A 24,835-nucleotide genomic window follows, 5' to 3' on the forward strand; every position below is an offset into this window, starting at 1 on the left:
TGAGGCCTTGTTCTCCATTTAGTTAAAAATGGTAATTAGATAAGATATAGTTGCAAGAAAGTTCCCATTGTTGGTTTGTTTAACCATTGGCAGACTGGATTAAAAGTGACTCCTCCTTTAGAGACTTGGTCAGCCTGAGTTTAAAGAAGAACATAGTGAGAAAGAAATATCACAACATAAATGCTAACCACAAAGTCATTTCAAACAAGCCGCACTTGGAATATCAATGTAGAGTGGGCAGCGACTCGATTTTGTGAGGCTCAGGAGAAGCTTATACTGCTCATAATTCTCATGAATGGAAGTAAGAAATTCATTAAGCCCACCTCTTTTAAAAATCAGTGACAAGGACAGGTTAATCACTTTATTCATCAACTTGATATGTTTGTCAATGATGTATTGGATGTCATTGTAACGGGGTGGACTGGAGTGTGTCTTTCATTTTTCTCAGATGATGCTGTGTAACACTCACCTAGGTTATAATGAACCATCGAACATCACTAACAGTAACAACCATCACCCAAACAGTTAAAATGGAATCTCAAAACTGCTAAAACAGGACACAAGGATACGTTGCTGCATCATTAAAGTTGGTTAAACTTCAGCAATAGATCTGTATGTAAATGGGAATTCTCAAGCCTATTGGATCTGCTAACTTATATACAAGTTCTTGAGATCTTAGATAAATGGAGATTATCACTTCACTGAATTAGAGTCATAGTCATAGAAATGTACAGCATAGAAACTGACCCTTCAGTCCAACTAGTCCATGCTGACCAGATATCCCAACCCAATCTAGACCCATTTGCCAGCACTTGGCCCATAGCCCTCTAAACCCTTTCTATTCATATACACATTCAGATGCCTTTTAAATGTTGCAATTGTACCAGTCTCTACCACTTCCCTGGCAGCTCATTCCAGACACATACCACCCTCTGCGTGAAACAGTTGCCCCTTAGGTCTCTTTTATATCTTTCCCCTCTCACTTTAAACCTATGCCCTCTAGTTCTGGACTCCCCGACCCTAGGGAAAAGACTTTGCCTACTTATCCATGCCCCTCATGATTTTATAAGCCTCTATGAGGTAACCATTCAGCCTCTGATGCTCTAGGGAAGAACAGCCCCAGCCTATTCAACCTCACCCTATAGCTCAAATCCTCCAACCCTGGCAACCCTTTCAAGTTTCACAAAATCTTTCCGATAGGAAGGAGACTAGAATTGCACTGTGGGACTCTATCAGATTCAGTGGTGTCAATTGCCCCCATAAAAGTGATCTATTTGCTTCATTTTTTAAACAGAAGTTTCCTCTCACTGTCCTATATCTATTAGCACCCTTCCCGCTTTCCAACCCTGCAATCTGCAATTAACAGATACCCATTAACCTCTTGGGCGTGAAATTTGAGATTAATTCAGAATAGCAGACATGGTGGGCCAAAGAGCCTGTTTCTGTGCTGTAGTGCTCTATCAAGTCATAGTCATACAGCATGGAACCAGTCCACACTGAACTAGCCCCACCTGACTGCATAGGGCCCATATCCCTTCAAACCTTTTCTATTCATGTACTTATTCAAATGTCTTTTAAACACTAACTGTATCTGCATCCATCACTATCTCTGGCAATTTGTTCCACACAAACCACAAATTTAAAATTATGCCCCCTAGTCTTGAATGAGAGATAAGACCCCTCATCATTCATCTTATCTATGCCCTTCGTGATTTTATAAACTTCAATAAAGGTCACCTCGCAGCCTCCTTCACTCCAGTGAAAAAAAAAGTCCCAGCATTTCCAGTTTAATTTTATATTGCAAACCCTCAATTCGCAGTAAATTGTGGCAAGTCTTTTCTGAACCCTCAACAATTTAATAATATCATTCCTATAACCGGGTGACGAGAACTGCATATAGTACTCCACGAGAGACCTCAATGTCCTATATTTGGCCTCTTTAAATAAAAATTAGATTTATACATACAACTAAGTTCATAAGTCAAACTCCTCTATTTTCTGCGAAAGTACAAGATATGTCCTCCACGATTCCTAACAATTTCTTCATAGTTTCTTTTCACAAAGTACTCTTGACAACTGATGACTTGTAACTACCAATTTAATTACAGGCATTTCCTTTCTCTTCAGCATGTGCTAAGGCAACAAGGTCAATCCATAACCTTCTGTAACTCTCTTGTTTTGTGGAAAGTGCATTTCTGGGAAAAACTATTTGCATAAAATTCAATGGGTACATTATCATCAGTACCCAAATATACATAAATCTTACAATTTTGTTTTAAATACAAGGAATTCCATGTCCAATGTACGCACAAGATCCAGTTATTGCCAACAGGAAAAAAAAATTAGTATAGATAACACCACCAGAAACAAGCTTCATGTTTCTCTGAGTCACACCAAGGGTGGAAATCTACTTCATCAAATTATTTCTCAAATTGTTTTGAAACCTTGCCGCATTACCTACTATCGAGTGTTTCATTCGAATACTTCACTCCAACATATCAAAACTAGAATCCAATTTATTTCAAGTGCAGGATGCAACTGATCAAACTTTGCAACTGCTTGATCTTTTCTTTCAAAATTATTATTTGTTCTGAGGGTCAAGTATAAATGCAGAATGGAAGTAATGTGCTTTAAATTGGTTTGTTAACGTAAAGGCATTCCAGACCTAGCGTACTTATTTTTTGAACCAAAAAAAATTTTAAAACCCCAGAAGCCAGATTTTCAATTTTAAATTCCACTCTAACCTTACGCACACAGTACTTCTCCAAATTTCCTCGTAGCAACCCATAATAAAATTCAACATGTATCACAAAGATACCTGAAGAATTACCTTTGTGGTACCAACAAAATATTAAGGCATCTATTTTTAACTGAACAAAATCAATGTTCAAAAAACAGATTTCGCACGGTGGCACAGTTGGGCGGCACGGTGGCACAGTGGTTAGCACTGCTGCCTCACAGCGCCTGTAGACCCGGGTTCAATTCCCGACTCAGGCGACTGACTGTGTGGAGTTTGCACATTCTCCCCGTGTCTGCGTGGGTTTCCTCCGGGTGCTCCGGTTTCCTCCCACAGTCCAAAGATGTGCGGGTCAGGTGAGTTGGCCAAGCTAAATTGCCCGTAGTGTTAGGTAAGGGGTAAATGTAGGGGTATGGGTGGGTTGCGCTTCGGCGGGTCGGTGTGGACTTGTTGGGCCGAAGGGCCTGTTTCCACACTGTAAGTCTAATCTAATCTAATCTACTATACCTTGGTGGGAGAAAATATTCAGATAATTGACACATTTGTTTAGGTTACAACATTTCTGGGATCACTCAAAGAAGCAGATGCAGAAGTGAAACTCTATCTTTTATATTGATCGAGCAACACGCCTATGAAGGTGGCCAGAAGAGCTAAAAAGTATTTTTTACGATAACTTTTCCAGCTGAGAGAGAGAGAGAGAGAGAGTCCAATCCAACATCTGCATCACCCTGTTGCTCTTCAAAACACCTAGCAACCAGCCTTGTTTTACCCTTATAGTCCTCACCCTCAAGTACTTTTCCAGTAGAGATCTACCTATGTGGCAAGGCTGGTTATCCCTTTTCTAGCAGCTCAGAATAAAGTCCAAACTTCCTCCAACTAACTTTTTTCCCTACGGTTATTAAAACAAACTGCACACCAAATATGATAATCAAACATTTCTCTAGGACCTTCCCATTCCCTATGACTCCCTTATTTGTAATAAACTATGTGAACTAAACTCTGTCACATATAACCTTTTATAATGCCTCAATGCTCTCTGAATTTTCTCTGGAGATCTCAGGCTTGATTTAAGTCTATGTTTTTCATGCAAAGAAGTCAAATATACAGAAAGAGATTAACTAATTGTAGGGACCATACCAACCACTTGGGAGTCAATCATAAGGTCAAAGAGTCAGACAGCATGGAAACAAACCCTTCGGTCTAACTTATCTGATTAGGCATCCCAATCTAACCTTGTCCCATTTGCCTGCATTTGGCCCATATCCCTCTTACCCCTTCCCATTGCCCTTCCCATACCCAGATGCCTTTTAAATGTTGTAATTGTTCCCGCCTCCACCAGCTCTGGCAGCTCGCCCCAGACATGTTCTGCTTGAAGATGTCACTCCTCTGATCCCCTTTATATCCTTCCCCTCTCACCTCAACCTACATCCCCAAGTTTTGGACTCCCCCACTCTAGGAAAAAGACCTTGACCGTTCACGTCCCTCACTATTTTATATGCCCCCGTAAGACCACCCCCACAGTATAGTTGACAACTCACAGGCTGGTTGATCAGCTAAAACATTATGGAACATTTTATCACTCCTTTCACAAAATATCTACTGCCAAAAGGATTTTCCACTGCAATATTCAATATGATGTATATCTCCAAAGTCATCATTGGCAAGTTTGTCTCCATTATGAGAAAGATAACTCATGTTTTTGTGTATAAAAAAAACCTTTTGTCATAACCACATATGATCAAAGTAAGTTTAATCTCTGCAAAATGCAGAATTAAAATATTTTAATCTCGATACATATCTTTAAATCCATGGCAACTGTCTCATTAAAGTTACTTGTCAATGAATGACTTAAAATAGGAAGATGTCCTCTCTTTTTTTTAAATTTTAAGATTCTGTAGTTCTTAACTTATCTATTAGCCTGTATACATTTCAACTGCCCTTTCAATTTTAGTAAGATTATTAACTTTTGAAAAGTAGGGTCAGCATCCAGTGTATGTTATTTTGAAACAATTAATTTTTCCCTGTGCATTTTAACCACCTAGTATATTATTTCTTTTATAACACTCTGATTAGCAACATCAGGTTTTATTAAGGGCTTAACACATCCTGAGTACCCCGCAGATCAATTGACTTTATAAAAATAACTGCTCATCATGTCCAGCAGTTTGTATTCTGTTCATAGCAAGTTTACTCAGCGGAGACTTCTGAAAGGCTTCCATTATTACATAGGTAAAACCTTTAGCTATTTTACATGGAACTAAAGAGGACAATTTTAAACATTCTGTCCCACATATTGTTGAAAGTATATTACAGCACCAACTACTGAATATGGTTCAACTTCACGAAAGCCCTCGACTTTGTCAGCCACTGAAGTCTTTTGTAGTATCCTGCTCAAATGTATTACCATCCTCCAGTGATGACATGGATGCTGTGGTCCTCAGCTACAGAACAAACACAAATGTAATTTCAGTGAAAAGTGGGGCCAAAACAGATAGCGTCATTGCAGCAACTCTTCATTTTCCTCACTACCACCAGCAAGTCACCCACAGATATGGAGATAATCTATAGGAAGATGGGAAATTATTCAACCTATTCTGCCTTCAATCCAAAACCAAAACCACTTCAACCTCAGTCATAGAGTTTCACTGTGTAGATAAGGCTCAAATATGTACTGAGCTTCAACTCAATGTGCACTTCTCCTCTAAAGCATATGAGAAAATAGATCTTTCACTAAAGGAAGATGACCGAGGTTCTTTCCAAACTATCTCTCGTAGTGAAACACTTGTTTGCCCGTGTCAGTGGTTATAAAAGTGTTGAAATACATAATCCAGAGTGCTGGCTCAGTTTTCAGTTGACTGAGCAAGAGTATTTGAGGGTCATCACCACCAACCCAAGACTAAGATCATGATTACTGGACATTCATGATCCCCTATACACTTTAGTGACTCAAAGACGAGGAAAAGTACTTCCAGCAGTGCATTTGCAAGATATTCAAAATCTATTGGCAAAAAAAATCCTAAATCAATATCCTTTTCCAAATCATCTTACCCAACATGTTAATCACTTAAAACCTAGCTCCACTGGGCTGGAAATGTCATTCCCTATACAAGACTCCAAAATAAACTATTTGAATTGGAACTCAGTAGTAGCAAGTAACTCCTTGAAGGACGATGGAAGTGTTTTAGTGATGTCCTTGAAGCATCCCTAAAGATGACAAACAAATGCACTGACCTGTGGAAGACTTTGTCTTGCCAAAATGAAGGAGGCTGGGAAGGCACTTGCTAGACTTTGTTAGGAGTGTGTAGAGGGAACAGTGATGTGGTATCAGAGCAGTGCACAAACTTCCAAATAGCCCAATCCTTCAAGCGCCAACTGCCCCATCTGCAGATCACGCATTGAAATATTCAGCCATCTCAGAACTCATTAAACTAGACTGGAAAAAGAGGCATCTTTGATCTCAAGGGTCTGCTCAAGAAGATCTTTTAGCACACAGCTGAAGTAGTCCATGCCTAGCACAACAATATATGGTTAAAAGGATTTCTCAACTAATATTCATCACAGGACTAAACCTCCTTATTGTCTGTTTGGATTCATTATTATCGTCAAACTCTCTCAGAATTCTCTTCATTTTGTGTCAGTCTGAGCACCCTGGCTTTTCACTTTGGGAAGTTCACTACATAACGATATGTCAACTCACCTTCAAAGTTCCTTGGGCATGCCTGGAATTCATTTGTCCATTATTTCTGTTCAAAATTTGTCTTCTTCAGGAATAAAAATCTGCTAAAATACGTTGTTCACCTTCATTTTGCCTATTTCATCCTACTATTTCATGATTCTGATATTTGGACTACTTTGATATCTGGCAATCATTGAGTCTTCATAATCACCAAAGAATATATAGTTGCTTAAAAATTAAAGGGAACTTCTATTTAAACCCTTTTTTTAAAAAAGCGGGCAGGAGACATCTTATCCAGCAGGAATATCCTCTGAGAATCATAAAGAACAAGCAGCCAGTCCATGGAGTGACCATTTTCTTTTTAAATCTATCAAGTTTAACTGAACACCTTTCATGTAAATTTTACCTAAGTCTCACAGAAAACAAACCTTCTTCACTGCCTAACTGACAAGCATTGACACAAAATACTTAGGGCTGAGATGTATCACAGAAAGGAAAGGCAAGCATAGTAACAAATCAGGACACAGAGCTTCATCCCCAAACAGTGCAGAGTTGGAGGGCCATGTATCAGTGGCATTGAGAAAGTGGACTTCATTTTTTGATGTGGAGGGAGCATGACTGGGAAATCCTGCTTTTTACAGTAATACAAAAAGAGAATTTCAAACTGAAGATTCGGTGTACACACAAACCCACTCGGCTTCAATGTAAATGCATCCCAGCAGCTTTGGAGAAACCATTAATCGTAACACTGGAATAGTGGCTCTCTCTCAAATTTCCATTCAGAGATAGTTCTCACACACCAATCTGCGTCATGTTGATGTGTGTGTCAGATCTTAAAATATCTGAGCCAGCTGCTGAATGCGGTAAACCTCAAAACAGACAGAGCCGATACTCTCACCCTGCTAATGCATTGCAGTGCAGGAAGAAGCATGCGGCAGCACCTTGTCAGGGTCACAGCAAAGGCAATTAGCAAGAACGTCTATATAGATGCTGATAATACCAGGATAGTGAGCCTATAATTCTTTCACTGACTTGACAAGCGCCTAGAATATTCACCCAGTCAATTTTATAGGTAGTAGCCAACAATTCACATCATTGAAGTAAACAAAAGAGAAAGTACAAACTTCAATCAAGGCATGTGTGCACAGATGGAATACTGCATGCAGTTCTGGTTTCCACAATTTCAGAAGGACACAATTCCACTGGAAAGGATGCTGAGGAGATTCACTAGGATGTAACTGGGATGAAAAGCATGTTACAAGGAGAGACTAGGTAGGCTGGATTTGCTTTCCTTGGAGCGCAGGAGGCTGAGGGGGTGACCTGACTGAAGTTTATATAATTATGACAGGCATAGATAGAGTAGATCATGAGAATCTTTTCCCCATGGCAGACATGTTTGAGACCAGAGGACATATGTTTAAGGCAAGGACCAAGTTTTGTCGAGGCAATCTGAGAAAACCTTGTTTTCATCCAACGGATGTTAGAAATATGCAATATGCTGCCTGAGAGGGTGGTCAAGGCAAGAACTCTGACCATTTAAGAAGCAGCTGGATGAACACTTAACTTGCCATGGCATATGCACCAAATGTAGGCAAATAGGATTTGTGTAGTTTGGCGTTTGTTGGCATGTACAAGGTGGGCCGAAGGGCCTGTTTCTTTGCTGTTTGGCTCAATGAGCATATGGAAGCATTTATTTTATACTTGCATCCAATCTTTTTAAATGTTTTTCTCCACTTGCCCTTCCCACACATCTGCAATGGGCAAAAAAGCTGGGAACTCAAATGAAATTAAAAAGGAGGTACGCTCGTATCAGAAAAAAATAACAGCATGGAATGAGACCATCTAAGTGTCCTGCCAGTGTTAGCTTTTGAGTTAGCAAATTGGATGCATTCCTCTGCTCTTGTCTTAGTCCTACAAATGTTTATATTCAAATATTCATCCAATTCTTTTTTGAAATCTATTTGTGAATTTGCTTCCATTGTCCTTTCTGACAGTGTATCCCAGACCTTACAGTTTTGCAGAACAGCAGTTCCTGGGCAATAATCACGTCTGGGGATATGTCCCTAGTGAAGAGTTTCAGTACTCATGCCTGAATTATAAAATTAAAGACTGTTGGGTACAACATTTAAATGAATGATTAAGTGAGGCAGGCTGAGGGATAGTTAGCTCAATTGGCAGCACAGCTACCTTACAATGCACAGTAACACCAACAGCACAGGTTCAATTTCCACATTGGCTGAGGTTACCATGTAGGCCCATCTTCTCAATCTCAACACTAGCTTGAGGCATGGTGACTCTCAGGTTAAATTCATCACCAGTTGTCTTGTCGAATGAGAGAGTGGTCTTCTGGGACTAAGGCAACTTTATCTTACTTAGACATAGCAGATTATATTTACCGGTTTGTCATTTTTCACACAATGGGCGGCACGGTGGCACAGTGGTTAGCACTGCTGCCTCACAGCGCCTGAGACCCGGGTTCAGTTCCCGCCTCAGGCAACTGATTGTGTGGAGTTTGCACATTCTCCCCGTGTCTGCGTGGGTTTCCTCCGGGTGCTCCGGTTTCCTCCCACAGTCCAAAGATGTGCAGGCCAGGTGAATTGGCCACGCTAAATTGCCCGTAGTGTTAGGTAAGGGGTAAATGTAGGGGTATGCACTTCGGCGGGTTGGTGTGGACTTGTTGGGCCGAAGGGCCTGTTTCCACACTGTAAGTAATCTAATCTAAAAAAGTCATAATGCTATGCTACATCCAATTAGTTACATTCTAGATTAAGGCAATCTTTTATAAGCGATTCATCGACATTTCACCTTCACAGTCCCCACTCTCATTGCCAAGACCAGCTCACATATTCGTTATGTGTAGGTTGGGATGGACAGATAGCTCAGATCACTGTTGATTTAATTAAGATAGATTCTATGAAGCAAATGAAATCAGCTTCATGAAGCTCTTGACGTAATTTTGTCTTCTCCCAATCCCTGCTCACAATTTTCAACCTCAGAAGAACCTCAAACATAACAACAAGGGAAGCAAATAATGAGCGATATTTGCTCTCCTTTACATTGACTTTAAGGTATCAAGGTTTAAAATATTATTTTGTTGACATTAACTTCTCCTTAAAAGAGAAAAGGAAGCTAGTCATAAATTTTCCTGAGGACAATTTTTAACTAACTGTAAGTAAAACAATATTAAAAAGGGAAGTTCAAATTTCCAGTCGGGAACAGAACAAAAATTTTCCCTGGTTATTTTCTCAGGCTATTCCCCTCAAACTGCTCCCATCACCCATCACAAACCTCCCGTACTCACATTTAACGACTTCATTCTAACATAAAATAGCTGAAACAAGAAATGTTTCAACAAAGTCCTGATTTAGGATAGGATATATAATTTTCTACTTTAGTGTTTTAGACAGCTCAGAGATAAAAGGATTTCAAATAGTAATGTCAACACTAATTTTACCCTCAACTATTAACACAATCTGGGCAACACTATTGATAAGTCTTCAGTGTTTCAATTCTGGCCATCAATCAGGAAAATAATCAGCATGTTGTTCATATTCCGAGACATCTGTGCACCATTTGCCTTAATGGAACAAACTGAACACCATCACAAAGCTAATACAGTGGGGGAGGGGAAATTGAAAACAGGCCCAGCAAACTGAGGACTTATTCATTCTTCAATCATCAGGTTGCTTACACAGTTAGAAATATCACCCTTACTTAAACAAACAAACAAACATGCTGAATTGAACCAGTCTTCCAAACCAAAACCTCACTTGCTATTCTGATTGTACTTGTGACTGCAACTCAGCAAATTCATTCTGTTAGACACTGACTGAGCTCGCATAAACCAATTACCCCTGAGCTATCAAGATATTCTTTGATTTGATCCCAAAATTTGGGACAGAAGAAGAGTAGACATTCAGCTCCTTGAGACTTCACCACCATTCTATATCATGGGTTTAGGAGTAAGTTATTAACTTGGATAGAGGATTGGATAACAAACAAAATAGTAAGTCAGGATCAATGGGTCTTTTTCTGGTTGATAAGATTAGATTACTTACAGTGTGGAAACAGGCCCTTTGGCCCAACAAGTCCACACCGACCCGCCGAAGCGCAACCCACCCATACCCCTACATATACCCCTTACCTAACACTATGGGCAATTTTAGCATGGCCAATTCACCTGACCCACACATCTTTTGGGCCAAAGGGCCTGTTTCCACACTGTAAGTAATCTAATCTAATATAAGATGAAACCAGTGGGGTGACAACTTAGGTCCCAACTATTTACAGGAGTTGATTCCTGAAGAAGGGCTTATGCCCAAAACATCGAATTTCCTGTTCCTTGGATGCTGCCTGACCTGCTGCGCTTTTCCAGCAACACATTTTCAGCTCTGATCTCCAGCATCTGCAGACCTCACTTTCTCCCCCAACTATTTACACTCTACATGAATCACTTGGATGAAAAAAAAAGAAGGTACTATAGCCAAATTTATAGATGACACCAAAATAAGTGGAAAAGTAAGTCACAATAAAGAAATAAGAAAGTTACAAATGGCTATCTTAGGTGAATAGTCCAAAATTTGGCAGGTGGAGTTTAATGTGGACATAGGGGCAGTATGGTGGCTCAGTGCACCGTTAGATTCCACTCCTGATAGCTGTCGGTATGGAGTTTGCACATTGTCCCCATATCAGTGTGGGTTTCCTCTGGGTGCTCTGGTTTCCTCCACAGTCCAAAAATGTGACAGTGAGGTAGATTGGCCATGCTAAACTGCCCATGGTGTCCGAGAATGTGCAGGCTAAGTGGGTTAGTCACGGGAAATTCGGGGTTTCACTGATAGGGTAGGGTAATGGAGGGTTGATACAGACTCAATGGGCCAAATGACCTGCTTCCACATTGTAGGAATTCTATGATTCTGTGAGTGAGGTTATCCATTTCGGCCGGTAGAATAGAAATGCAACTTATTATCTAAAGGAAACTTCAGAGTGCTTCAGGGCAGAGGATTGTGTGTTTCTGGACGCTTGAATTGCAGAAAACTGGTATACAAGTAACAAAGAAGGCAAAGGGGATTTTGACATCATTAAAAGGAAGGGAGTATAAAAGTAGGAAAATACTGCTCCAATTGTACAAAATCTGGCGACTGCACTCCAGATTTGATCGCCTTACTTGAGGAAGGATGTGATTATATTGGAGGCAATTCAAACAAGATTTATTAAATTAATTCAGAGATGAAAGGCTTGTCTTATGAGAAAAGATTGAGCAACTTAGGCCTGTACTCACTAGAGTTTACAAGAATGAGAGGAGATCTAATTGATGTTTATAAGATGCAAAAAGGGATCGATAAAGTAGCTGTAGAAATGGCATTTCCTCTTATGGGTAATCTAGAACGAGAGATCATAGTCTTAGAATAAGGGACAACAAATTTAAATCCGATGAGGAGAAATTACTTTTCACAAAGGATTATAAATCTGTGGAACCCACTACCATAGTGCGGCAGATACTGGGACATTTACTCAATTTTAGGAGATACACAGACAGATTTTTAATTACTAATGGGGGTTGAAGGGTTACGGACAGCGCATGGGAACGTGGAATTAAGGCAGAGATGAGATCAGCCATGATCATATCAAATGGTGAGCAGGCTCACTGGGCCGAATTGCCTATTCTTGCTCTTGGTTCTCATCTTCAATGAGAATGACTAAATCCCTTTAATGCCTCTTTGCATTCCCCTCACAACTCATTTCACCAATTTTTGTGTCCTCCTCAAGCTTGGAAATATCATAATTGATTCCTACATCCAATTCACTGTTAAAGATATAGCTGAGACCCAAATACCAAAATAGAGTACAGTTTGGCAAAAGTCTCAAGATGCTGAAAATGTGTTGCTGGAAAAGCGCAGCAAGTCAGGCAGCATCCAAGGAACAGGAGATTCAACATTTCGGGCATAAGCCCTTCTTCAGGAAGAAGGGCTTATGCCCGAAACGTCGAATCTCCTGTTCCTTGGATGCTGCCTGACCTGCTGCGCTTTTCCAGCAACACATTTTCAGCTCTGATCTCCAGCATCTGCAGACCTCACTTTCTCCTAAAAGTCTCAAGATGTCTAGAATTTCCATAAGCAGAAGACAGCAGAGAGGTCTGTTATGGACCAGGCCAGACCCCCTCAAAACATTTCAAGAAAGTAGCCCGGACCCTAACTTTGCTAGTTGTTTTGAGCAGGTAGAAGTGGATATTTCAGGAGTGATGCAGTTGCACAACCACTTCGCTTTAACCAAAACAGAATTTATTTACAGGATTACTGAATGAAACAACGAGCAGTGAAATCGATGCCTGCCTTGAAGAAGTTTTCCTCCTCTCTCTACAAGAACCTCAGGGAGTCCCTCTCCACTGCAACTCCCAGGTCATTTCCTCTGCCCTGAAGCGCTACTCTATGCTACTCTCTCCCCACCCCCACCCTCTCCTAGCTTATCTCTCCACACTTCAGGCTCACTGCCTTTATTCCTGATGAAAGGCTTTTGCCCGAAACGTCGATTTCGCTGCTCATTGGATGCTGCCTGAACTGCTGTGCTCTTTACAGAACCTATGTTCAGCAATAATAGTGAGCAGAGTTAACAGTTTGTGGGATTTGCTGTAAAGGAAACAGAGGACAGTTCTGCAGCTGAATAAGGAGCTTTAGTATGAAGATAGGATAGCTCTTCTTTGGGGTTTCCCCACAATGTGAAAGCAGACCATTTGGCCTATTGAGTCCAGACTGACCCTCCAAAGAGCACCTCACTCAAACCACCCACCCATCCTATCCCTGTAACCCTGCTTCCATAGATACTATGGGCAACTTAGCATGGCCAATCTACCTAACTGCACATCTTTGGACTGTGGGAAGAAACCCACATAGATCCGGGAAGAATGTACAAATCCCACACAGACAGACACTCAAGAATTGATTGAACCTTGGTCCGTGGTGCTGTGAGGCAGCGGTGCTACCACTGAGAGCAACACAGAAGCTCAGGAGTTAACTTGAGTTGCCTCTACTGCTTTTTACTTCAAACTTAACTATCCTTTTTTTTTAGGTGGTTCTTAATTTATTTTCTAAATCAACTGGCTCAGTTAACTTTCCAACAAAATCCAACAGCCTTTACTAAATTCCTCCTCAACCTATATTTCAGACAAAAACCCAGTGTTACGTAGTTGTGTTACTTGTAAAGATCAAGGAATTAATTGTTATCTGAATAACTATGCCCAGGGTGCCACATTCATTATTGCAGTGCAGTCTTAGTGTGAAAGATCTACAGCATAGAAAAATGTCCTTTGGCTCATTAAGTCCGTGAGAGTCAAAAACAACTATCTATTCTAATCTTATTTTCCAACACGTGGCCAACAGCTTTCTATGCATTGGCATCGAAATTGTACAACTAAATACGTCTTACATGTTATGGTGTCTGCCTGTACTGAGAAAAAAAATTCAAACATTCTACATTAGTTTATTAAACTAGATTGAAAAAATTTGAGACAGAGATAGAGAGAGAAAGAAAGAAAGAAGAAAATAAAGTGAATTGTGTGAATAAACTGCAATAAATACAGTTCCAGTCACTGTTGAATTAGGTGGTGGACTGATATTCAGTAAATTTTCTAAATGGCACCAGTGAAAAGTGAAGGGTCAGCTACATCTTTCTGTTGGCAGAAAAGCAAGGGTTACATTGTTTAATAGCTGGGAGCTTAGGGATAACGAAAGCAAATATCCTGACCCAATTTTTGAAAAACCCAGCAACCAAACAAATATCAATATACATGACATGAATTTCAAAGCCAATGACAGGAATCTGATGAGCTTGTTAATAATCTCAAGTTTGAAAATATTATTACATGTTAATTCGAGGAACTATATAAAATATTGATAAAGCTATTCATTTGGAACTCTGAACGCTCTGAAGTGAAAAAAGATTTAATTAGAAAGGGTTCACTTCCAATGTTATAAACACTGCCAGAACACAGGAACCCACAGAGTAGACAGATAAAAGCACAGATGAAAATGGCTGGCTTACAGTTAATTCAAGAGAAAGCCTGTACGGTTAACAATGAAACAGCAACAAGATAATACCTAATGATCGAGAGAAAGATGCACATAAACTATGGTCAATCACACGTTCACAGACAGAAAGAAAATTGTGATTACTTTGAGTGCATGGAACCACAAGTCAAAACACTTAGTTTATGAAATATCTTACAGTGTGACCTTTATCACATTGATAACATTTAAGAGATTTCCCTTCCAAACTAAATTCAATTTATCATTTCCAAAGTATATTGTCCAGCGACTAGACACCATACTCCAGCCATGCTCTAAATCAGGGCTTCGAATGAACCAATGTTATCCAATAGAAAGTACTGACCAGTTACAAATGAGGCTTCAGCAACACAATACATTCAATACTAATAAATGTATTGTACTTTATATATTTACCTAAGAAACACCACCATGCACAATAATTGAACAATACTTCACCTTCTTTCCATTTGACAAACAATGCAGAAAAAATTAACATTCACCAACATCGCCATACAAATGTGAATACAGTAGTCACTTCCCAACCATATCATCTGTTGCTTATTTGTTTATTTATTAATCTGAAATTCAATTAGCCATATCTTGGTTCCAATTAGCCACATGTGGCCAGTAACTAATGTATGTATGTATTGACCAACACTGGACAGATGTGATATACCGTATCTCTATATTCTGGCCATTCAGGTATAAACAGCAAGTTTATAGAGAAAGGAAAACAGCCTTTGTAAACCTTAGTAGCTCCATTTCCCCCACAAATTAGCAGCAGTTCAAACAGACACTCTGGTGAGGCACACAGAAATGGAACTGGCAAAACCTGGGTTCTCTTTCTTTTGGCATCTGCACACAGTGGGCCATGTGGAAAAAGCCAGGCTCCTGCCAGATGTTTAACAGGAAGAAAGGGGCCAGAGTAATTTCACACAGATTGAGCAATTATTTCCTTTTAGTTTTGAAAGTCACATATGTCCCTAGCTAACATGGGTTGGGTTTTTTTTAATCCTAGCACTTAGAGAGTATTTTTCTTTTAATATCAAAGTTCCTTAAAAGTTTTTTTTTCCCACTGAATGAAATGTGTCCAGCAATGCCCATAATCTCTTCTGTATCACACACAACAAACTGTACCTTCAGGGCGCATTTCTCTCCCGTTTTCTTGTGGATACACTCCAGCACTTTTCCATTGACTCCCAGCCCCAGGACGTTAGTGGACACGCGGTAATCATCAGTGATGGCATTCTTCCTGATCTCGGGCCGGGACGGTGGGTGGTTGAGGAGGCTTGGGGCTCCGGCTCCCGCTGCTTTACTCAACTTAGCGGGCGATAACGGGGCAGAGTCGTTGCCGTTGTGAAGCATGGTGAAGACAGCACAATCAGAAGAAGCAGCGGGTGGGCAACATAGAGGGAGGGGCTGCCGGCTCGGACTGGAAGTGAACCAGTGTCCGGACTCCGCTGGGGGGCAGGTGCTGCTGCTGCTACTGCTACTCGCCCAGCGGCTGCACTCCGCGATCAGCTGATTTCCTGAACACGTCAGTCCTGGGATCTGAGGGCAAGGTCACAGGAGCTCGGAGATGGAAGTCAGAGGGTGCGGAGGGGTGAGTGCAGCTCCAGGCCGATATAAAGAAGCAATACACATACATAGGCAACTCCCTCTCCCTGCTAATTTCCCTTGTAATCATCTTCGGAAATGGTTAACCCAGATATCTGAGGATGCTGTCATTCTGACAAATGAAGTATTTACCTAACTTTCTTGTTGTTGCCAGAATTCAATTGCGGAGTCGTGAGGCTCCATTACTGTGAGACTGACTGACTCACTCGGCCACAATGCAGCTCAGTCACTGTGGTGTCTCTACCTGCAGTTAATTTGATCTTTCACCTAATAACATGAGCCGAAGCACTTCACAGAAATGAATACAGTTGCAAATGAAATTTTATTTAGTTAGTACATTTGAAGCTGTACCAATTATACTTTCCAATTGTAGTCATTGATGTAATGTGAAGAAATGTAGTCATCAGCTTATCAAGCAGATCAAGGTTCCATAAATAGCGACGCGATAAATGACCCGGTAATCCAAAATTGGTTGTATGATAAATGCAACTCTCCTGGACAATGGATCAGCCTAAGAATTTGGACTCTGTGGCAATACCAGTTATGGAAGTAATCTAGTGAAAGGATCCTGCTCCTGAACACAAGACCGAGAAAGGAAGAATAGGTGATAACATTTCTGGACACCGTTAGAATAATCCAGATCAATATCAAAACGAACATTACGTCGCCCGACGGTCAGGTGTTACCTAAACAATATTATTTGCTTAAATAACTCAGTAACTGGATACTGAGCCACATAGAGAAAAGGTGATAAATAGAAAAATAACGAGGTAGGTTTTGGAGAGGCTTTTAAGGGGATGAAAGCAATTAAATAAATTACAAGAGTTCAGGTAGTGGCTGAATTCAAGCCAGAAGGGGATTAAATTAGGCAGGAATTGAAGTTCTGTTTTCCTATAGCGTATTGTAATGTAATAGAGGGTTCAAATTTTGAGATTGAGTCGACCAGCAGTGTTTGTCGGGGGTCACTGTCCTCTGCACATTCCTAATAGTATTACATTTGCATTCCACGAATACTCATTATTAAAATGGTTGTAACCAAATCCTACTGTTATGATAAAGGGCAGTAGCGCAGAAAACTCTCATGGAAACCGTCTATGTTTGTTTGAAGGTGTTGTGGCTTCGGGCAGAATCTTTCCAGCACTTGAATAATGTGTGCAATGGGGAATCCATTGGAGAAATATGGCGAGATGGGAAAAATTAGATTCTCGGCATCAAGAAAACCAAGTCCAGTTCTATGACCATGTTTTGAACAGAGACAAGAATCTTGCTAGTGAGTGGCCAGGGGCCTATTTGATGCCATTATCACCATGTCATTCACATGGTATTTCCTATTCTCTCATGTGTTGGTTAGAAACTATACAGTAACAATTCCCAACGTGAAGGTCAGAATGGGTTGTCTGGTGACTCCACCACACCACTTGCTCCTCTGGAATTCTACCTTAACCAGCAGTCACCAGCATGTCACTCCACAGGCAGCAACCATCCACATTCCCATCTATAGACATCAGATGTGTACCATCCTCGTGGCACATCTCTAACCCATTTCCAATACAGGTTTGCCCTTTGGAGCCCACTGGCACCTGTCTTTGGAATGCTGCTGACAGGGAACTTTGCACACTGGACGGTCATCCATCTCATATCTTGGACAACAGAGCATCTCAAGGCAATTTGCTTGCCCACTTAATGCTAATTCATATTACATCTACTTGGATGCTCACAGCATCTCTGCCTTGTATTGCTGCACTTTGTTCAGTCAGCTAGAGCTTAAAGGCTCTCAGTACTTCTGTCTTGCAATGCCTTTTAGCACAGACACATCAGGAATGAATGAAGGGCTGATGAAAGAGTTATGTCTGAAATGTCAATTCTCCTGCTCCTCGGATGCTGTCTGATCTGCTGTGCTTTTCCAGCACCACACTGTCGACCAGTGCACCACTATGTCCAGTTTGAGGGTGCGGCATGACTGGACTCTGCAAGTAAAGTGGAGAGAAGGGCCATTAAATAAATAGATTGGGTAGGAACATGGGGAGGATCAAAGTAATTAAGGTCAACAGGGAGGGCAACGAAAAAGGGAATATGAAGTTTTGGGATCACCTAGACCGACTGTGTGATTCATTCTGTGAATTGCAACCCCTCTTTCCATTTTAATCCAAATAGCGAGTATGTAATGGAAACTGAAATGACTGTGACCACACCCTGAGTGAGTTGATTAAGCTTTTCATTTGTGAGGGAGGGTGATCCATTTTCATGTGAGATGATGTATTTTAAAGGGTAATTACATTAAACAGAAATCCAGACAGTACTGATGCAGTGCAGGTGAAAGACACCTGTGATCACAAAATTCTATACATGCACCTGACGGTTTGCACCTAATTTGGAAGGGGACTAAAATACTGGCAGAGAAATTTGCGAGAGCTGCTTGCGAGGATTGAAACTAGTAAGGTGGGTGGGGGGTGGGTTGGACCCAGGGAGGTAGTGAGGAAAGAGATAAATCTGAGACTGATACAGTTGACAAGGTAGGACTAATAAATTAAACTGCATTTATTTCAATGCAAGGGGGCTAACAAGGAAGGCGGATGAACTCAGGGCGTGGTTAGGAACATGGGACTGGGATATCATAGCAATTACAGAAACATGGCTCAGGGATGGGCAGGACTGGCAGCTTAATGTTCCAGGATACAAATGCTACAGGAAGGATAGAAAGGGAGACAAGAGAGGAGAGGGAGTTTTTGATAAGGGATAGCATTACAGCTGTGCTGAGGGAGGATATTCCTGGAAATACATCCAGGGAAGTTATTTAGGTGGAACTGAGAAATAAGGAAGGGATGATCACCTTATTGGGATTGTATTATAGACCCCATAATAGTCAGAGGGAAATTGAGAAAAAAACTTGTAAGGAGATCTCAGCTATCTGTAAGAAAAATAGGGTGGTTATGGCCGAGAATTTTAACTTTCCAAACATAGACTGGGACTGCCATAGTGTTAAGGGTTTAGATAGAGAGGAATTTGTTAAGTGTGTACAAGAAAATTTTCTGATTCAGTATGTGGATGTAGCTACTAGAGAAGGTGCAAAACTTGACTTGCTCCTGGGAAATAAGGCAGGGCAGGTGACTGAGACTTTGGGGAAGCACTTTGGGGCCAACGACCATAATTCTATTAGATTTAAAATAGTGATGGAAAAGGATAGACCACATCTAAAAGTTGAAGTTCTAAATTGGAGAAAGGCCAATTTTGATGGTATTAGGCAAGAACTTTCAAAAGCTGATAGGGGGCACATGTTTGCAGGTTAAGGGACAGCTGGAAAATGGGAAGCCTTCAGAAATGAGATAACGAGAATCCAGAGAAAGTATATTCCTGGGAGAAAGTGAGGACTGCAGATGCTGGAGATCAGAGCTGAAAATGTGTTGCTGGAAAAGCACAGCAGGTCAGGCAGCATCCAAGGAGCAGGAGAATCGATGTTTCGGGCATGAGCAGTATATTCCTGTCAGGGTGAAAGGCAAGGCTGGTGGGTGAAAGGCAAGGCTGGTAGGTATAAGGAATGCTGGATGACTAAAGAAATTGAGGGTTTGGTTAAGAAAAAGAAGGAAGCATATATAAGGTATAGACAGGATGGATCGAGTGAATCCTTAGAAGAGTATAAAGGCAGTAGGAATGTACTTAAGAGGGAAATTATGAGGGCAAAAAGGGGACATGAAATAGCTTTGGTAAATAGAATTAAAGAGAATCCAAAGGGTTTTTAAAAATACATTAAGGACAAAAGGATAACTAGGGAGAGAATTGGGCCCCTCAAAGATCAGCAAGGCGGCTTTTGTGTGGAGCCGCAGAAAATGGGGAAGATACTAAATGAGTACTTTGCATCAGTATTTACAGTGGAAAGGATATGGAAGATATAGAAAGTAGCGAAACAGATGGTGACACCTTGCAAAATGTCCATATTACAGAGGAGGAAGTGCTGGATGTCTTGAAACGCATAAAGATGGATAAGTCCTCAGGACCTGATCAGGTGTACCCTCGAACTCTGTGGGAAGCTAGGGAAGTGATTACTGGGCCTCTTGCTGAAATATGTGTATCATCGATAGTCACAGGTGAGATGCCAGAAGACTAGAGGTTGGCTAACGTGGTGCCACTCTTTCAGAAGGGTAGCAAGGACAAGCCAGGGAACTATAGAACAGTGAGCCTGACGTCAGTGGTGGGCAAGTTGTTGGAGGGAATCCTGAGGGACAGGATGTACATGTATTTGGAAAGGCAAGGACTGATTAGGGATAGTCAACATGGCTTTGTGCATGGGAAATCATGTCTCACAAGCTTGATTGAGTTTTTTGAAGAAGTAACAAAGAGGATTGATGAGGGCAGAGCAGTAGATGTGATCTATGGGGACTTCAGTAAGGTATTCAACAAGGTTCCCCATGGGAGACTGAGTAGCAAGGTTAGATCTCATGGAATAAAGGAAGAACTAGCCATTTAGATACAGAACTGGCTCAAAGGTAGAAAACAGAGGGTGGTGGTGGAGGGTTGTTTTTTGGACTGGAGGCCTGTGACCAGTAGAGTGCCTCTACCTTTTGTTTTATATATATAAATTATTTGGATGCGAGCGTAAGAGTCACAGGTAGATAGGATATTGCAGAAAGCGTTTGGTATGCTTCCTTTTTATTGGTCAGATAATTGAGTACAGGAGTTGGGACGTCATATTGCGGCTGTACAGGACATTGGTTCGGCCACTGTTGGAATATTGCGCGCATTTCTGGTCTCCTTCGTATTGGAAAGATCTGGTGAAATATTTTGAAAGGGTTCAGAAAATATTTACAAAGATGTTGCCAGGGTTGGAGGACTTGAGCTATAGGAAGAGGCTGAACAGGCTGGGACTGTTTTCTCTGGAGCGTCGGAGGCTGAGGAGTGACCTTATAGAAGTTTACAAAATTATGAGGGGCATGGATAGGATAAATAGACAAAGGCTTTTCCCTGGGGTGGAGGAGTCCAGAGCTAGAGGGCATAGGTTTAGGGTGAGAGGGGAAAGATATAAAAGGGACCTAAGGGACAACGTTTTCATGCAGAGGGTGGTACGTGTATGGAATGAACTGCCAGAGAAGTGGTGGAGGCTGGTACAATTGCAACATTTAAAAGGCATTTGGATAGGTATATGAATAGGAAGGGTTTTGAAGGGATATGGGCCGTGTGCAGGCAGGTGGGACTAGATTGGGTTGGTATATCTGGTCGGTATAGACAGGTTGGACCGAAGGGTCTGTTTCCTTGCAGTAATCTCTATGACTGTAAAACCCTGCAAAGTCCTCCTTGCTGACGTCTGGGGAAAATTGAGCTGTCTCACAGACTAGTGTTGAAAAATGTGGTGCTGGGAAAACACAGCAGGCCAGGGGAGAATCCGAGGAGCAGGAGAATCGACGTTTCGGGCATAAGCCCTTCTTCAGGAATGAGGCTGATGCGCCAAGCGGGCTGAAATAAAAGGTGGGAGGAGGGAATTTGGGGGAGGGACACTGGGAATACGATAGGTGGAAGGAGGCTGGAGAGGGGGTGGGGACGGAGAGATTGGGAAGAAGAATGCAGGTCAAGAGGGCGGTGCTGAATCCGGGACTGAGATAAGGTTGGGGGGAGTGGAAATGAGGAAGCTGGAGAAATCTACATTCATCCCGTGTGGTTGGAGGGTTCCTAAGATGAGGCGCTCTTCCTCCAGGCGTTGTGTGGCCAGGGTCTGGCGATGAGGAGGCCAAGGACCTGCATGTCATTGGCGGGGTGGGAGGGGGAGTTAAAGTGTTCAGCCACGGGGCGGTTGGGTTGGTTGGTGTGGGTGTCCCAGAGGTGTTCCCTGAAATGTTCCGCAAGTAGGCGACCTGTCTCCCCAATGTAGAGGAGACCACATTGGGTGCAGCAGATACAGTAAATGATGTGTGTGGAGGTGCAGGTGAATTTGCGACGGATATAGAATAATCCATTGGGGCCTTGGAGAGAGGTGAGGGGGGAGGTATGGGTGTAAGTTTTGCACTTCTTGTGATTACAGGGGAAGGTGCCGGGAGTGGAGGTTGGGTTGGTGGGGGGTGTGGACCTGACGAGGGAGTCGCGGAGGGAGTGGTCTCTCCTGAATGCTGATAGGGGTGGAGAGGGAAATATATGTCTCACAAACTAATCAAACAACAGCCTGACATAATCATACTCTCAGAAACATATCTTGCAGACAATCTAAGGCACCATCAAACAGGCACGAACGACCACCAGAACAAATCCAGCAGAGGTGGGGATACAGTTGGGAGGGAGTTGCTCTGGGAGCTCTCAACATTGTCTCCAGAAATGGTGAAGTCTCATGGTTTCAGGTTAAACATAGGCGAGGAAATCTCCTACTGATTTCTACATGCCATCTTCCCTTGGCTGATGAATCAGGGTTTCCACATGTTGAACAACACTTACAGGAAGCACTGAGAGTGCAGCGGTATCAAATGTATTCTGGGTGGGGAACTTCAGTGTTCACCAAAAGCGGTTTAGTAAGGTAGTGAAAGAAATCTGAAGACAATCTTCGGATAACGAGATAATCAGACCACATCCATTGTTACGAAGAGCTAATCTGGAATAGGCATCTACCGTGGCACCCCAACAGCATGGAATCAGGTTATTCAGCCCAACCTTCTAAGAACAGACCACTGATGTCAGTACCTAACCTTCTGCACATTTATGAGCTAAAGGCTACAACTTGTCCACTTATTTTCACAAGAACTGACTGCAGGACACCCTTCCCAGATTGCTTCTCTGTGATGCTGAATGCAGAATACTCCTCCGTTTATTATGAAAGTAATTAATCATAAAAATAAAGATGTTATGGTTGAGTTAAGTGAGGCATTGTTGAGACAACAACACGAATATTGTGCGCAGATTTGGTCTTGTTTATACAAGGAAATAAAAGCATTGGAGGCAGTTCAAAGGAGGTTGACCTGATTGAAATTTCGAATTAGTACATTGTCTAATAAGGAAACGTTGGACACATTGTGCTTGCTTGCACTGGAGTTTAGAAGAGTATATAAAATTTAATTGATTAAAGTATATAAAATCCTGACTGATCTTGATAAAGTGGACAAGGAAAAGATGTTTCTTGTTGTGGGCCAGTACAAAGCTCAACCCCAAAGTTTCATCCTAAGCTTTCACACTGATGCGCTGGCCTCTGCTATTATTTAGGATAAAGCCAGTCCAGGCCTTCCTCAGTCTAGTAGTATCTTAGGCCCAACCATCATCAGTTGTTTCATCAATGACCCGAGTAAGCCCCTACTTACTCTTTGGGGTGAGGGACTCAGCAGCTGCTACATCGACATCAGTGAGGTAGGCACAGCAGCCAAATATGGAGCCTAAGCATTGACGATTTCATCATTGATTGGGTCTGGCACTTGTGGCAATGAAGCAGTGGGGAAAGAACATCACAGTGACATTGAGGAGGTGGGCCCAGCAGCAAAAGATGGCACCCCTGAAGAGTGGAGATGGGATGGTGGCACAGGTGTTGTTGATAAACTGGCTTAGGACTAATGGACTCTCTTTTAGCTATATGATTCTTTTTCCCATTTTTTAAAAACTGTTCAAAACGGTGTTGGATTGTGACGACAGTGGAAAAACTTTTCACAGTATCTTACTGTTTTTCTCACTGTAAAATACACATTATAAAATCATTCATCAATTTCAGCATAAGCTCAGATGAGATGTTCACCGATGACTGCACAATATTCACAAACAGGGGATTGAAAGCTTGTTTAAAATAGGTAGATTTTAAAATGCCCATGATCACACGTGCGGTAAATATTCCTGACATTAAAAGTTACAAGTGATAACATTTCAATTTGTTCCTCCAGTCAGTCATTTGTAAAAGAAATGCATTACTGAAACAAATGAGTGATTGTAGATTTGATTTTGGATTGTGCACTGAATTAACTGATCTCAGGTGATTGTAGTGTCATAATGTTTGGCCTTCAGACCTGAGCTAGACAGAGGAAAATCAGGCAGATTTATCACTGATCTCTACTCAGCAAGCCTGTACAAGATGAAATTAGTTGATATTGGATGATGCCATGATCTGTTTGGCTGTGATGAAAGTATCTTTTTAGTCACACACTCCAATGATACTAACTGTTAAGTGTTATATAAGAAGAAGCCCTACTGAAGAACTTGGTGCCCTTGGAATGCATGTCAGGTAGACTCAATCTCTTAAGAAAAACAATCAGGAAAATGTCAAAAAGAATCATAAAAGGGTTAAAATTATTTGTTTTGGTGGAATCCCAATGTATTCTCAGCAGATAGGGATTCCATCTGGCCCTTTGACCTAAGCAAGGTTGGGTTGATAAATATTTCTTCAATATTTTCTTCCTCAGGCCTTTGATGCAACATACTGGGGTAAATAATTTACACATCAGCTGAAGAGAGCCTTATTAAGCTTAAATTTTATTCCATGTATGCCACTGCAGTATTGGATAGCAGCAGGTATTCTTGGCACTTAATGTTGTTCAGGTGCATGTGTCAGAAAATATATCAGTTAATCTATTCCCGGACACTTGCATGTCTCTTGAATACAATCACATTTTACTTGATATATTTGAAATCCCCTTTGCTGGAAAATGTAGAAATGGAGGGAGACTGGAGAGCCAGGAGAGTAGTTCCCAACAGATTTCTACTCCCTCTAACTTCTCCTCCTCCTTCTATCCTGCTCCCACCCCTAGCCAAAATCCCATGACTGCTACAGTTATGCCTGGGTCATACCATGTTAGTGAAATAATCAAGCTGCATGTGTAT

The 24,835-nt window shown here is 41.5% G+C and overlaps 1 protein-coding gene across 1 annotated transcript in view; it reads right to left on the minus strand.

Moving 5' to 3' along the window:
* The window catches only part of LOC132822404 (MAP kinase-activated protein kinase 3-like), a 102,402-nt gene extending 86,472 nt beyond the window's left edge, over positions 1-15,930 (minus strand). The window contains exon 1 of the mRNA XM_060835759.1: positions 15,590-15,930. Coding sequence (XP_060691742.1) covers positions 15,590-15,817 — 228 coding nt within the window. The 5' untranslated portion in view covers positions 15,818-15,930. The remainder of the gene's footprint in view (positions 1-15,589) is intronic.
* Positions 15,931-24,835: the final 8,905 nt, after the last annotated feature.

The sequence above is a fragment of the Hemiscyllium ocellatum genome, chromosome 14 (genome assembly GCF_020745735.1).
Source record: "Hemiscyllium ocellatum isolate sHemOce1 chromosome 14, sHemOce1.pat.X.cur, whole genome shotgun sequence".
NCBI lineage: Eukaryota > Metazoa > Chordata > Chondrichthyes > Orectolobiformes > Hemiscylliidae > Hemiscyllium > Hemiscyllium ocellatum.